General features: G+C 37.9%; 1 protein-coding gene across 4 annotated transcripts in view; it reads right to left on the reverse strand.

The window, feature by feature from the left end:
• The window catches only part of TJP2 (tight junction protein 2), a 114,493-nt gene that overhangs the window by 49,525 nt on the left and 50,553 nt on the right, over positions 1 to 14,415 (reverse strand). For all 4 annotated transcript variants that reach the window (XM_075208657.1, XM_075208640.1, XM_075208649.1 and 1 more), the window contains 8 exons: positions 13,739 to 13,792; positions 12,107 to 12,231; positions 11,389 to 11,491; positions 9,008 to 9,608; positions 7,759 to 7,862; positions 2,664 to 2,817; positions 878 to 983; positions 537 to 691 (listed from right to left, as the gene is read on the reverse strand). In XM_075208657.1, coding sequence (XP_075064758.1) covers positions 537 to 691; positions 878 to 983; positions 2,664 to 2,817; positions 7,759 to 7,862; positions 9,008 to 9,608; positions 11,389 to 11,491; positions 12,107 to 12,231; positions 13,739 to 13,783 — 1,393 coding nt within the window. In that variant the 5' untranslated portion in view covers positions 13,784 to 13,792. The remainder of the gene's footprint in view (positions 1 to 536; positions 692 to 877; positions 984 to 2,663; positions 2,818 to 7,758; positions 7,863 to 9,007; positions 9,609 to 11,388; positions 11,492 to 12,106; positions 12,232 to 13,738; positions 13,793 to 14,415) is intronic.

Below are 14,415 nucleotides of genomic sequence, written 5' to 3' on the forward strand. Positions count from 1 at the left end.
TTAGCTGGCACGAATATGTTACAGAGGGCTCCGGTAGAGCACGAGTAGCTTCAAATACTTCACCCTCTCCCTCCCCAGCAGCCCTCATAGAGGAACCCCAGCCTAACGAATAGGCTCTGCCTGTGTGTTATCTGAGCTACCTAGGTATTAATATCTCCCCATCTGGCATACTATGAGAAAGACCAATGTGTATATTTTATTTCTGCTTCTTAAAGTAACGTGCATGCTATAAGATCGCTGTTTCAATTGAGTGACCCCCCCCCCTCCCCCCTGCGTGGGGGTTCCCCCTCTTGGTTTTTTTCATTACCCTTTTGTTTGTTACCTCAACTGTGCTTGTTACCCTTTCTTTTTTCTGTACCCCATTTAACTTTGAAAAACTCAATAAAAATTTATTGAAGTAAAGATAAACAACAATTTAAAGATACTTATTATAAATATTTCAAAAGCGAATGAATGTGGATAATTTAAAAGCAAAACTGAAAGGCTCAAAAAGTGAAGCGTATGCCTCGAAAATGTGAACATATTTAGTTGCTAACCTGGTGCTTCCTCTAAATAAACTGGATCTGTGCTGGTGTCTGGAAATCCTGGGCTTACAGCAACAGGAGCAGGTATTTCATCTGTATTCATCAACTTAAAAGGAGTGGGCTTGGCTCCCATCTTTGCAAGTCTGTTGGGTGGATCCTCTTTAGTGCTGATAGCAAGGATAAGAATAACCACAATTATGAATTTATGAAACACTATTTGTTTACTTTTAAAAAATCAGGATGACAAAGGCCTAAATTGCTGCAGCAACTTTAATTACAACACACAATTATACAACATGGTAATTCCCAATTATTCCTATAGTGTCATGTAATTGTATTTTTATGTTTCTCACATTGGCTGTTCTTTCAGTTTTTCATTGGAGGAATGAGAGTCCGAATGCTTTGATCTCCTTTCCTCTTGAGGAGAGCAGGAATGATTGGATTCTATATCAGATATATCTGTATAACACAAGTCAAATACAGCATTTTAAGATGATACACATGGGAACAAACAACAAAACACATTCCTAAAGTCTGGTTGTTTTTTGTTTTCATTTTGCCTGTGTGTATTATATGTCATGAACAAGCATTAAAAGGAAATATACCCTCAATATAAGTAGGTTTAATTTTCACTTTTTTTTTTTTTTAAGTATTCAGTAAAATATATAGAAGTTACTCAAAAATATTATTAGAGACATTTGTGATAATTAGTGCACAAGTAACCACATAAAAAGGTGCCGTCACCCATAGCAACCCAACATTTGATTCAATTTTCAAACTGTACCGGAAAAATAACAATTAGAATCTTTTTTGGTTACAGCACCTTTTTTCAGTTACCTCCAAAAATGAATGCACTAAAAGTATTCTATTCTCAAGCATTGTTTACCATAGAAAAGGTAGGACATCTAGCAATATAAAAATTAGACAAGTGAAGTTGAAATAATATCTGTCTTTTGATCTATTAGTTTGAGTTAAACTACATTTAAAGTGGGCAAAAATGGAACCAGCATAGTAATCCTATGGCAAGCTCCAAATGTTCACATCAGATTGTGTTAACATTCTACATGCCAGGGTCACTCAATGGTATGATAGCTCCATTCTTAGCCCAGTGCAAATCATCATAATTTATTTATAGAGTGCTAGCATATTCCATAGCACTTTACAATTGGGAACAAATACAGTAATACAACAATACTGGGTAATACAGATATACAGAGAGGTAAGAAAGTCCTGCTCACTAGTTTACAATTTATAGGACAATGTGAGCCTGATAAATGAAGTTAAGTGCTACATACTGCACATTGGTCCAGTCAGACTACAAAGGTAAAAGGTGTTTAGTGGGCTATATTATCCAGTCACACTGCAACGTTGGTCAGTGGGTCAGAAAGTTTCTGTCTTGTGTGAATTGTGTAAATAAGTGGTAATAGGGTACGTTAGGGAGGTTAAGAGGGTGATTGAGGAATTTTTTACGCTGATATGAAGAAGTGGGTTTTCAGAGAATGCTTAAAGGTTTGAAGACTAGAGGAAAGTCTTATTGTGCGCGAAAGGGCATTCCATAAAGTAGGTGCAGCCCGAACAAAGTATGGAGCAAGTAATGAGTGTGGATAAGAGACGCAGAACAGAGGTGTCGAGTTGAAAGGTATTTTGAGACAAGTGAAGAGATGAATATTATTCAGTTTTGTTAACGGCCATGTATGTTAGCTTAAGTATTTTATGTTGGATTTAGTAATAAACAGGCAGCAAGCATAGAGACTGACAGAGCGGCTCAGCAGTGAAAGAATGATTTGCGAGGAAAATCAATCTAGCTGCCACTTGCAAAATAGATTGCAACGGTGAGAGTCTGAATCTGGGAAAACCAGCAAGGATGGTATTGAAATAGTCAATGCAGGAGATGATGAGTGCATGAATTAAAGTTTTTACAGTGTCTTGTGTGAGATCTGCATATTCTGAAAATGTTTTTTTAGATGAATGTAACATGATGCATGTATGGATTGTATGTTGGCAACAAAGGATAGCGGTCTGCTCAAAATGAATGAGTTGCAGGCAAATTCAACAATTTAAAACTAGCCAGTAAGCTGCAATGCTTTTTCTGAAGATTTTACAAGAGATCTATTTCTGCAAAACCAATGTAAAACTCACCTCCTATGTCGGAGTCACTGTCATGCACAGAAGGTATATTAATCAGGGTTTGCATGGCGTCTCTCTGTACCACCAACTGCAGTTTCCCTCTTGACTTCTCAATTAGTTTCCGGGCATCTGATAGAGATATGTTTTCTGTCACAGTGCCATTGATCTGTAGAAGAAAAGAATCTACAAGGTGACATGGCTGCCAAGGTTACAGCAAGATTACTGGCTCATAATTTAAACAGTCTTACAGTCCTTTAATGGACAATAATTAAAACTTTAACTAGGGTACACTGTAAATCATGTAACAATATATAAAGTAAGCCAGGGCAATGGATTCATAGAGAATGGTAAGTTTATAAAATCAGAATTGTAAGCAGTACAAAAGGCCAGAAGATGGAAAACATAACCATAGTAAATCGCTATTTTCATGGACATATTTTAAGTCAAAGAAAAGAATGTCCAGGACATTTGTATAAATGTCAAACTATCACACAATCAAATACTTTAAAAAAAAGGAATACAATTAAATAAAAAAAAAAATCAGTGTATGGTAACTACAAATGAAGACAGTCACCAGTCCAATTTCTTATTGCACAAGCATGAGTTTCATTTTAAAAAAAAATATTTAACAACTCATTTCATTATCTGTACTTTTAAACCAACACGTTCCTGCTTTTAATGTTGAGTCATTAAAGTATTACAATACATTTATAGATTATATAAAAACCAGGCAGCACCTTTCTTTTATGAGACTGACAGCAGTGTATGCAGATAATTCCATGAAAGGGGGTATGTTACTGTTTAAGGGTCATTTACCAAACAGATAAAGTGCAGGCATGCAAGGTTTATTTATGTGTGCAAGTGCCTATTTGTCAGCATAGCGCATTTCAAAGTGCACGCCCAGTTTACAGTTCTTACAGCTGACCCTGGAAAATCAATTTGCTCCTGTTTTTCCGGATATCTAAATGAGCATGGTGGAAACCATACAAATTTCATATCAATTGCTTTCCTTAAACACTGCTTAGTTTAAATGCATTTATGTAGTGCATTAATTATGAGAGTTGGGGGAAATTTAGAATGCCTTTATTGCATGTGGCACTCTTAAGGCTTTGGAGGTTTTTTTTTTTATTATTAAAATTAGGGATGTGCACCGGCCACTTTTGGTGTCTCGTGTTTTGGATTCGGATTTGCTTGAGGTTTTGGGTTCGGATTTGTTTCGCAAAACACCTGACGAAAGGTTTTGGTTCGGATTTAAGGTTTTGGATTCGGATTTATTTTGAAAAAAACATTAAAAGTGTTAGAATCAAGTTTTTTGGGTTTATTTTCACTCCTACGCTATTATTAACCTCAATAACATTCATTAGCAATCATTTCCACTAATTCCCAGTCTATTCTGAACACCCTCACAATATTGTTTTTAGTCCAAAACGTTTCACCGAGGTAGCTTTCTGGACTGCATAGTGCAGTGGTCCCGGTACACAATTTGGTACCGGGGCCACAATATATCACCCTCAACTGGTCTCAATTCCACCAAACAAGTATCTGGACTGCGTAGTGGAGTGGCCCCGGTACCCAATTTGATACCGGGGCCACAATATATTAAAAAACCCCTCAACTGGTCTGAATTCCACCAAAAAAGTATCTGGACTGCATAGTGGAGTGGTCCCCACAATATAATAAAAAAAACCTCAACTGGTCTGAATTCCACCAAAAAAGTATCTGGACTGCGTAGTGGAGTGGTCCCCACAATATAATAAAAAAAAAACTCAACTGGTCTGAATTCCAGGGAACAGATGGCGGACACCGGATGGACGTCTAAAACCAACATAGCAGTTAAGGGCGCAGTTCCTCTTTTTGTGACTGCACAAACAATTAACGTAGTAATAGAAATGACAGGTTTTTTTTTGTTTTAAATATAGAAAGAAAGTAGTACTAGAAATGGCAGTTTTTGTTTTTTTTTTTAAATAGAGAAAGAAAGAAGGTAGTACTAGAAATGGCAGTTATTTAGTTTCTTTTAAATAGAGAAAGAAAGAAGGTAGTAATAGAAATGGCACTTATTCGAATCCCCAGGAGAGTCTAAGTGGGGTGAGCCACAGAGAGATTATTTCCCTCAGTTTCTCTAACAGGTTGTCAGTGTTGGGCCTCTTCTTAAAACCTGTGATACATAACTACACACACTCAGCAAAGCTTTTACAAATTATCTGCGGCACAGGAGAGTACCTCTGGACTGTACTTTAATAGCAGTACCTATTATTTTGGGGTACAGCAACAGTGAATGATCGTAGTTAGACTTTTAAATAGCAGTACAAGCTAGATTTTTTAAAATTTTGTAATATTTTTTTCCAATTAATTTTGGAAAATTTTAGTGTTTTTTTTTTAAATTAATTTTTTATAATTTTTTTTATAAAAATATATATATTTTTTTTTTTAACTTTTGGATAACTTGGAAATAACAATGCCCTTAGCAGAACAGACCACAGGACACAGGAAATACAGAAAGAAAGAAGGTAGCAATAGAAATGGCAGTTCCTCTTTTTTGGAACTGCACAAACAGTGATGAAAATGAAGGTGGAGCTGGTGGCATGTCACGGTCCTCTTCAGAGGACAATCTCCTGACCAGCAGGTCTTTGCACCGCTGTAGACTTGTGTCCGCCGGAAACAGAGACACAACATACGCTTTAAACCGAGGATCAAGAAAGGTGGGCAGAATGTATTCCTCTGACTTTAAAAGACTGACCACCCTCGGATCCTGGCAAAGCGTACGAAGGGCTTCATCCACAAGAGCTACATGCTTGGTGGAATCGCAATGGTGTACCAGCTTCTCCCTCACTTTCTCCAGCTGCTTCTGCAAAAGCCTGATCAGGGGAATAACCTGACTCAAGCTGGCAGTGTCGGAACTGACTTCTCGTGTGGCAAGTTCAAGTGGCTGCAGAACCTTGCACAACACGGAAATCATTCTCCAGTGCGCTTGACTCAGGCGCATCCCCACTCCTTTTCCTATGTCGTAGGTGGCTGTGTAGGCTTGAATGGCCTTTTGATGCTCCCTCCATACTCTGCAGCATATAGAGGGTGGAGTTCTAGCACGTCACTACCTCTAGTTAATTTAGATTGCAAGGCTTGTAAATACTTTGAAGATAAAAAAAAGCAGGCTGCACAGACTGTGGAGCTAGAAAGTGAAATTAAATGAACCACGTTACTTTGGTGGCTATCTATGCCCCCCCACCCACCCTACACTTGTAGTTGAATATAAAAAAAAGCAGCCTGCAGACTGTATAACTAGAAATTCAAATATACAAAGAAATGGAGAAAGGCAGTTTGGTATCTGTCTGCATCAGATCCCCTCTCCACTATATAATCTAGAATATAAATAGAAATTGAGAAAGGCAATTTGGTATCTGTCTGCATCATAATCATCAACATCCTCCTCAGCGCCAGCTACATCAATATCCTCCTCCCGGTGTACAACATTCACCTTCATTAGCCAAATCTGTAACTGGACTGTGGGTGATCCTTCCAGCATATGCAGAGGGAGTGCTGCAAATGCTGGATGGAGTCACCTCTTCCCGTACAGTGATGGGAAGGTCAGGCTTCACAACCACCAACACCCTTGGACTCGCCTTGGGGATTTGTGATGTCATCTGTTTAGAAGGCAGAGTTCTTTGCTGTTTTGTTGTTGTTGCTGACAGCATAACTCTCTTAAATTTTTTGTAGGGGGGGGGGGGGGGGAGGAGGAGGAGGGCTTAGATCCTTGGGTGAAGCTGGACCACTAGTCATGAACACGGGCCAGGGCCTAAGCCGTTCCTTGCCACTACGTGTCGTAAATGGCATATTGCAAACTTTACGTTTCTCCTCAGATGATTTTAAGTTTCTCTTTTTGCTACTTTTTGAGAACTTGGGCTTTTTGGATTTTACATGCCCTGTACTAGGAGATTGGGCATCGGGCTTGCCAGACGACGTTGATGGCATTTCATCGTCTATGTCATGACTAGTGGCAGCAGCTTCAGCATTAGGAGGAAGTGGGTCTTGATCTTTCCCTACTTTATCCTCCAAATTTTTGTTTTCCATTATATGTAGCACAAGAGAGCGTACCCCTAAGCCACACACACTCGGCAAAGCCTTTAAAAATTATATGCGGCACAGGAGAGTACCACTGGACTTATACTGCTGAATCAGTGAACTTTGTAATATATCAGTACCACTGGACTTATACTGCTGAATCAGTGAACTTTGTAATATATCAGTACCACTGGACTTATACTGCAGGATTGTTTTGGGATATTTTTTTTTATTTTTTTATAATTACTTTTTTTGTACTTTTTTTTATAACTTTTTTTGAAATTTTTTATAATTTGGGAATAATGGGGAAATAACAATGCCCTTAGAAGGACAGAGCACAGGACACAGCACCACTAGACTGAACAGGACACAGCAGCACCACTGAACTCAGAAGGACAGAGCACAGGACACAGCACCATCTGTCTCGGATCCGGCTCGGATCGGCAACGTTCGGGTGGGCTCGGATTTCAGATATCCGAGCCCGCTCATCTCTAATTAAAATGTTCAAAACATGCCAAAATATGAGCTTTCCCACTTGGAAAGGGTAAAGTGCATGTCATTAGATGTGCTGGGATGAGGCCCGATGTCCAGCTCTAGAAAAAGCAAGTCCACTTGCGGAGAGAAAAAGGCATTTCTTGCACCAACATGTAAAAATGAGATTTAATCTTGTGGAACAAAATACGACTCAATTAAGAAAATGTGTGTGTGATGATCCTAGTTAGAACTTGTCTGTGTAGATCATGCACTTGCCCCTGCATATATATAAGCTAATAATTCTTCTCAGAACACGTGAATTCAATACTATAAATTGATCCATTGTTTTGTTCTCTAATTCTAGGTACACAAGGGTAAGTCTCTCTGAATTCAGTCAAAGTATAGGCAATGTTTCCACCTCTAAGTCAGGAATGAGCAAATAAACTGGTAAATTAAACAAATAGAATTTGCTATAAAATTACCTTCTGTTACTCATTTATTTTCTAACACACAGGAAATACATGCCCCCATTTTATCAAGACTATGTAAAACAGAAATATATAAAAGAACAACTCACTTTAAGGACAATGTCTCCTTCGTGCAAGATGCCATCTCTCATTGCTAATCCAGAATCTGTCATCTCTTTGATAAATATTTGACTACCCAGTCGCAAACCATATTCTGCCAGAATTAAACATATGAAAACTTGTTAATTATTTGTATGTACATACATAGAAATTACCTAAAGTATTATTATTATAATGTTCTTGGTGGCATTTATTTACATTACCTTTAAAAGCAAAATTAATTTCACAAATGTTAGAAACTATAAGGGTCATTATTATCTCTGGTGATGTCTATACATATAGGGGGAAATATATCACAGGTTGATGTGCACAAAATATGTTATTTTTTTAGTGATTAACATGGAGCTTTGCAATTCGTCAGAAACTTCTAAAAGCAATTAACATTAAATCTTCACAAAAATAAAAATACAAAAAACGTTCACCATACATCTCACAATCACAGAAATGATTGATTTCTGCATTATGAAGTATAGAGCAGGAAGGGATCTATTAAAGGGTGATTTGCAAAATTGAAATGTACACATAGAATCTCACTGGTATTAGACAATTGACAATGTGTGAAAACAGTAAGATGAGTGAGATTTTCTATTCATTTTAATGGACAATACATTTCAATGAATGCAGAAAGCCCATAGATATCAATGACTTCAAGTAAATAAATATTTTAAAGGAAAACAAAATCTATATTATAATGTACTCCCCGACTGCTTGGGCATGCTGGCACTTGTTTAACCTGAAGTCCCAGCATGCTCTGTCAGCCTAAGCACGCTGGAACATCTACTCAGCCAATCACAAGAGGCCAGCATGTAAGCATTGCTTGTGATTGGCTGAGCTTTCCCCATTCATTACTATGGACAATGGTTTTAATGGGCTCTTATTGATGTTCAGTAAAATCACCCAAAATTGCCTGAATTAAAAATAAAATAACTTTAATTGACTGGAGACTGAATGATTTATTTAAGACGATTTTAGTCCATTGAGAGATCTACCCCAAAGAGTCTGCTATAAAGCCTCAATAAAGTTAGTGGCTTTGTAAATGCTATTTTGCACTGTTTATTTTAAAATTTCTCTTCCACGTGGTCAACATTTTTCAGGATTTGAATCAAAGGAAATGTTTAAAATCCAGAGGATTTTTTTTTCTTTCTATAGGTGAACGCATTTTTCTGTATTAAAAGTGCTCCATAAACACTCATATGCTCAACACCTGTACAATGTATACATTTCAATTTTCATTCTTACCTTCGTTTGGCTTCTTTTTGCTAAGAAGCACACTGATGGGTTTCTCTTGCCCCTTTCGTGCAGGCGCTCTGTATGGTTCAGGTGAAGGGCTGTGGGACTGAAGTCTGTCACGGCTGCGGTGAAGCAATTCCTTTTCATTTCTGTGATCAGGTTGGGATCTTCGGTTACTTCCACGATCTGGGCTGTAGTCTCCGCTGTAGCTACGTTCAAACGACTCCTCCCTGTCCACACTTCTTCCCCTATCCCTCCTATACTTGCGTTCCTCGCTCAAATCCCGTCCAGCGCTTCTGTCTCTGATGCGTTCTCTTCTGCTTTCTTGCTCATCATCTAGATTCCGTTCCCTACTTCTCCCACGGACACCATCTAGCTCCCTGTCATGTAAGCGACCTCTTTCTTGGTCTCTACTATAGCCTCTGTCTGGGCTGGATTCTCTGCTGCGGAGACCATTGCCACTTTGCCAGCTTTCACTGTACCCACTGTATGCACTTCTGCGGTCAAAATGTCCATCATCATCCATGATGTCAAAAGCCCTAGGGTCAGGCTCAGGAGAGGGGGATCGTCTTACTGCCGTAATCTGAACTTTACAAGGTCTTTTCACTACCTATTTCATAAGAGAAATGGGGAAAACGATATCAAATGCTGATAAACTAAGGTGAAATTAAACATTATTTTTTGCTTTTACAGTCATATCTGAGTTTTGTATTGTCTTTTATTTGTCTTTGCTATAACTAGTCTTCACTGATAAAGTTTAACTAAAACAAAAGACTTCTGAAGCGCTCATTGCTGATGCTGCCATGCCTACACTTGGGGGTGCCATCAGTGCCCCAATCTAAAATCAAATAATAAGAATAGTATAGGCAATGGAGCTTCACTAAAAACAGTCAAACTGTTTGACTGTTTTTTGTAATGAAGCACCATTGCCTTTACTACTGTTAAAGCTGCACTACTACACATCACCTTACTTTTACCAGCCTGCTGATTTCTCTAGCTGGAATACCAGTGTTTTTCCTGGGCCTTCTCCAGTCCATTTACAGACTGTAAAATTACTTCTGCCCAAAGAACCACTAAACACAAAAACATTAAAATTTTCATAAATGAACCATAGAGGTGAAAAACATTGTTCAGTGTTTACTGTAAAAAAGTAAAGTGTTACCTCTCTACTTCATTACAGACAGCTGAAGCCCCTTCAACATCATTAGGAAAGTATAATAATGGGATCCGATACAGGCAAAAAGCAGTGAATGCCGTTCTGTGAGCTACTCTGACATCACTGCCCCTGTATGATCAACCAATTCACACTGTGCATTTTTGCAAAGAAAATTTGCCAAACGGTCAGTCACTCTGTCTGCTGTAGAGATTTATTAACTCTCAAGCACTCATACTTCCGGGATATATTATATCGTAATAATGCTCAAAAGAGATCGTTTAATGTCGCACCCTATCCTAGGAATGCCAATTCTAAAGAGTAAACAACAACAACCATATAAAGAAATGGGCGCCGTTTAAACCGACAATAACTATGATTTGTAATCTGAAATCTGAGTTTGAATGAAATGCAATATTTAATACATATGTGACATACGTAGGCCTATAAAAAATTGTTACAAATACACAATAAATAAAAAATATTGATGTAGATTATAAAAAATAAATAAAAACACAAATTATGAGAAATAGAAATATCAGCAAAAAATATATAGTAATGTCCAATTAAGAGCGGGTTGATCTTTTCAAAGCAGCCTGGTTTTTCTGCTGCAAATACTCCACAGACACAATCTTAGGCAGAGGTAATTAATGATCCTTAAGTGAGTGGCCAAGTCACTATATAGTTGTCAATCATGAGAGTTTTATAAATATTACCTGCTTAGACATTAATCATGTCCAAACGTAGGTCTTAATGGACTGATTATGCGTACTTACTAGTGCACAGTTCAAAAGGTTTAAAATAGGGGGGGTAAAAAAGGGACAGTCTCAACCGGGCAGAGGTATGGGGTGGTTTAGGGAGATTTTCCCCTTTCTTGTGCTCCACCCTATGTCCGATCAAGGGTTGTATAAACTGAGTGTGTCCTGATCTTCAGTTCCACTTATATGTGGAAATAGCTCCCAGTCATATTATTTTATTTTCATTTTTAATGAAATTACTCTTCCATTTATACTACCCTTGATCAGACAGAGTGGAACACAAGGGGAAAATCTCCCTAAACCACCATACCTCTGCTTGAGTGAGACTCCCTTTTCTTACCCCCGCTATTTAAACCTTTTGAACAGTTTTTTAATTTTTTTTTATTTTGCAGTCTCCAAAACCATTTCAGTATAGAGTAAAGCCTCCGAATTGCAGCATGATGAAATAAAACAAAAACAGAAGGAATTAGTGTACTTACAATCACAGCAGTTTTTCCACACTTTCTTAATTGTTGCACAGCAAATGAATGGATCACATTATCCATAGGTGTTCCATTAACCATAACCACTCGGTCATTCTCTCTGTAAAAATAAAACCAAAATAAGTGAATGCTTACACAACACAAGATATTACCATGAGACAAAGTGTAAGCATGTTTGACTGTGTTTTGTTTTAGATTTTGACTATTCATTCTTCAAAACTGGGGTCACACGAACGCAGGGCCGTAACTAGGGCTGTGCGACAGGGGTGACTGCCCAGGGCGCAACACTGAAGGTGGGTGCAATTTAGGAATATCTTAGGTTAATTTGGTTAATATTGAGGGCGTGGGGGGGGGGGGGTTACAGCTCTGCACTAACGTGCAGAAGATGACGTTTTTTTGAGGGACGGGGGAGAGGGGATTTGAACAATTTGTAGCCAATCAAGAGCTTTACAATATTAACTACAACGCAACACAGTTCAATGGTTTGAGAGGCTTCTGTTAACAGATGTAGGCAGATTGTGACATTAACACCCTTCTATATGAAACCTCAATATATCCAAATTGTTATATTAAAATTCATACACATCCATCATCATCAATTTATATACATCCACTAAGGAATGTAAGCGCCACAATGCTTCTTACAACAATAACTTTCAGACAGCATTTTTATCACAAACACAATTTTGATGACGCTCTCTTTACAAGTACTCACTGTAGGTAGCCCTCAGCTGGACCACCAGGTAGCACATCGGAAATGACAATAGAAGGTTCACCATTTTCAAAGTGTGGGTTATCTTTTCCCCCAGAGACTGCGATGCCAAAGCCCTTTTTGCTATCCTTTAAAGTAGAAATTTGTGGACATAGAACATTTTATTGGCTTTTAAAACGGCAGAAACCAATATGAACACAAGTTATTAGCAGACACTTAGCAGAAAAAATTATAATTGAGACAAAAAGCATCAACATGAATTGTTCGTTCCAAACTTAATGCAAACCTCACTTTATTGTTACTAAGAGGAGATCTTCCTATTAGAAAGGGATAAGACAATGCTTATGACTGTCGCCAACCTCACTACAGTCGACATGAAGTTGCAAGTTGCCAGCTAAGCTATATGTAATGCTCTCAAGCAAGGCAATATTGCATCCCAATGACCTAGGTGTACTGTCTGATGTATGAGTGGCATAAATTTTGCTCACTTTGTGGTGCTGAAGTCAAATGGAGGGGTCAAAAAGTTAATCCTCACATCTCACTTTCTATACTATTTTTAATATATAGTTTTAAATTTCTCTTAACACTGACTTCTATTTTAGAAATCACAGCATAAAAATCACACAAATAAAAGGCATGAGAAAATGCACTTAAACACAGTAGTGACACAAACACCGTTACAAAGCAAACCAATAAATAAAACAATTGCAAGCACGCTTTGCATGTTTAAAAAAAACAAACTCACGTGAACAAACCCCTTTGTGATTGGACTTAATTTACACATTTAATAATCGTAACTATATGTACTCGTTTTGTCAAAGACACCCATGTGAATTATCCCTAAGGGAACTTTAACTTATAGTAAATGCCAGAGCACCCATTGGCTGACCGCGCTTTTAAAAGGAGTTGGCACCACTGCAATCACTGCTAGTTAACCATGCATCACACTACTCCTAGATACCAAAAAGTACTGGAATGCAACTGCATGTTTTCTAGCACTGACAGCATGCACAAGAAAGGACCCAACCCATCTAGCTGTTTAAACATGTAACATTTACGTGTAGTAAAATTAGCTCCTGAATGGACCAGCTGCATCATTTCTCCATTACAGGTGGAAAAGGCATTTGTTAATGCCTGTGGGTCAAAGCAGGATTTTATAAAAAAAAGGAGTATAAATGTTTTAATCCTGCGCATAATAAATGGGAAAATAGACAAGAAAGTAAGATCCACAACCTAACAATTTACTAGTAATACTTTTAAGTATATTACTGCTAGAGAGCTAAGAAGAAGAAAAAACAATAACATGTCAACTGACAGAAGGCACTATTCATAAGTGTATACATAAAAATACTATGGCAGATGCAGTAGCAACTAAAGTAGTGCACCCCTTTATGTCCTGGGGCAGAACAGATACAGTTTGTAACTTGAACCACCATTAAGCATATAGACTAGCACTGAAATCACTATTCTTCTGCCATTGCCAGAAAGAGAAATGAACAAAACCATGTGTATCCTACTGATGATCAAGAGGGCAGCAGATTTGTACTGTACAGCAGCAAATTATTATTTCAAAAGTCCCAGGCACAAGGATTACTATAGCGTCATGAAATATCAGGAATGTGCAGATTTGCCCACCTTTTGCAAGGTCACCGTGTACTGCTCCCATATGACCTCGTCCATGCTGGTGGCCTAGATCAAAAGGGAGAAGGTAAACAAATATTAGGCTTAAAATTAGCATTACATAATGATTGTATAGATCTAGATCAAATAACAGTAATGTTTAGTCCCAATATCCACAACAACATGTGGCTAAAGGATGGCGTGCTTACTTAAAAGAACAGAATCCTGCAGAATACTACTATGGGTCATTAATAATACACCTCATTCCGTGTTTCATTTTTTGTATGAAAAATTAATAGAATAGTGAATATAGTGTTTTGATGTTTTACGGATATAAACATAAGACAAATATTTTGAAGGCAAAAGAACAAGTATTTTCATATTGATATTGAATTTTATTTGTAACACATACACATTGAACAAATGTTGTAGACAAAGGCAGAGAGAACTTAGGTCAATATTCAGTACGAAAACCTGTAGCTCTGTACACGGATACTGTTCATACAGATACCAATTTGACCTATATGCTTTAGACTTAGGCTTACAAGCCAGCCCTTGCTAGATGTAAACCCCTATAAGAGGGAGGTGAGTGCATCTGATTTTAACTGCATTTTAATGGTGTGCAAAGCATATAAGTCAGTGTAGGACCTGCATATAATGAGGTGCCCTTGACACTGGGATGCAGGCTTAAA

Source organism: Mixophyes fleayi, chromosome 1 (genome assembly GCF_038048845.1).
Source record: "Mixophyes fleayi isolate aMixFle1 chromosome 1, aMixFle1.hap1, whole genome shotgun sequence".
Classification (NCBI taxonomy): domain Eukaryota; kingdom Metazoa; phylum Chordata; class Amphibia; order Anura; family Limnodynastidae; genus Mixophyes; species Mixophyes fleayi.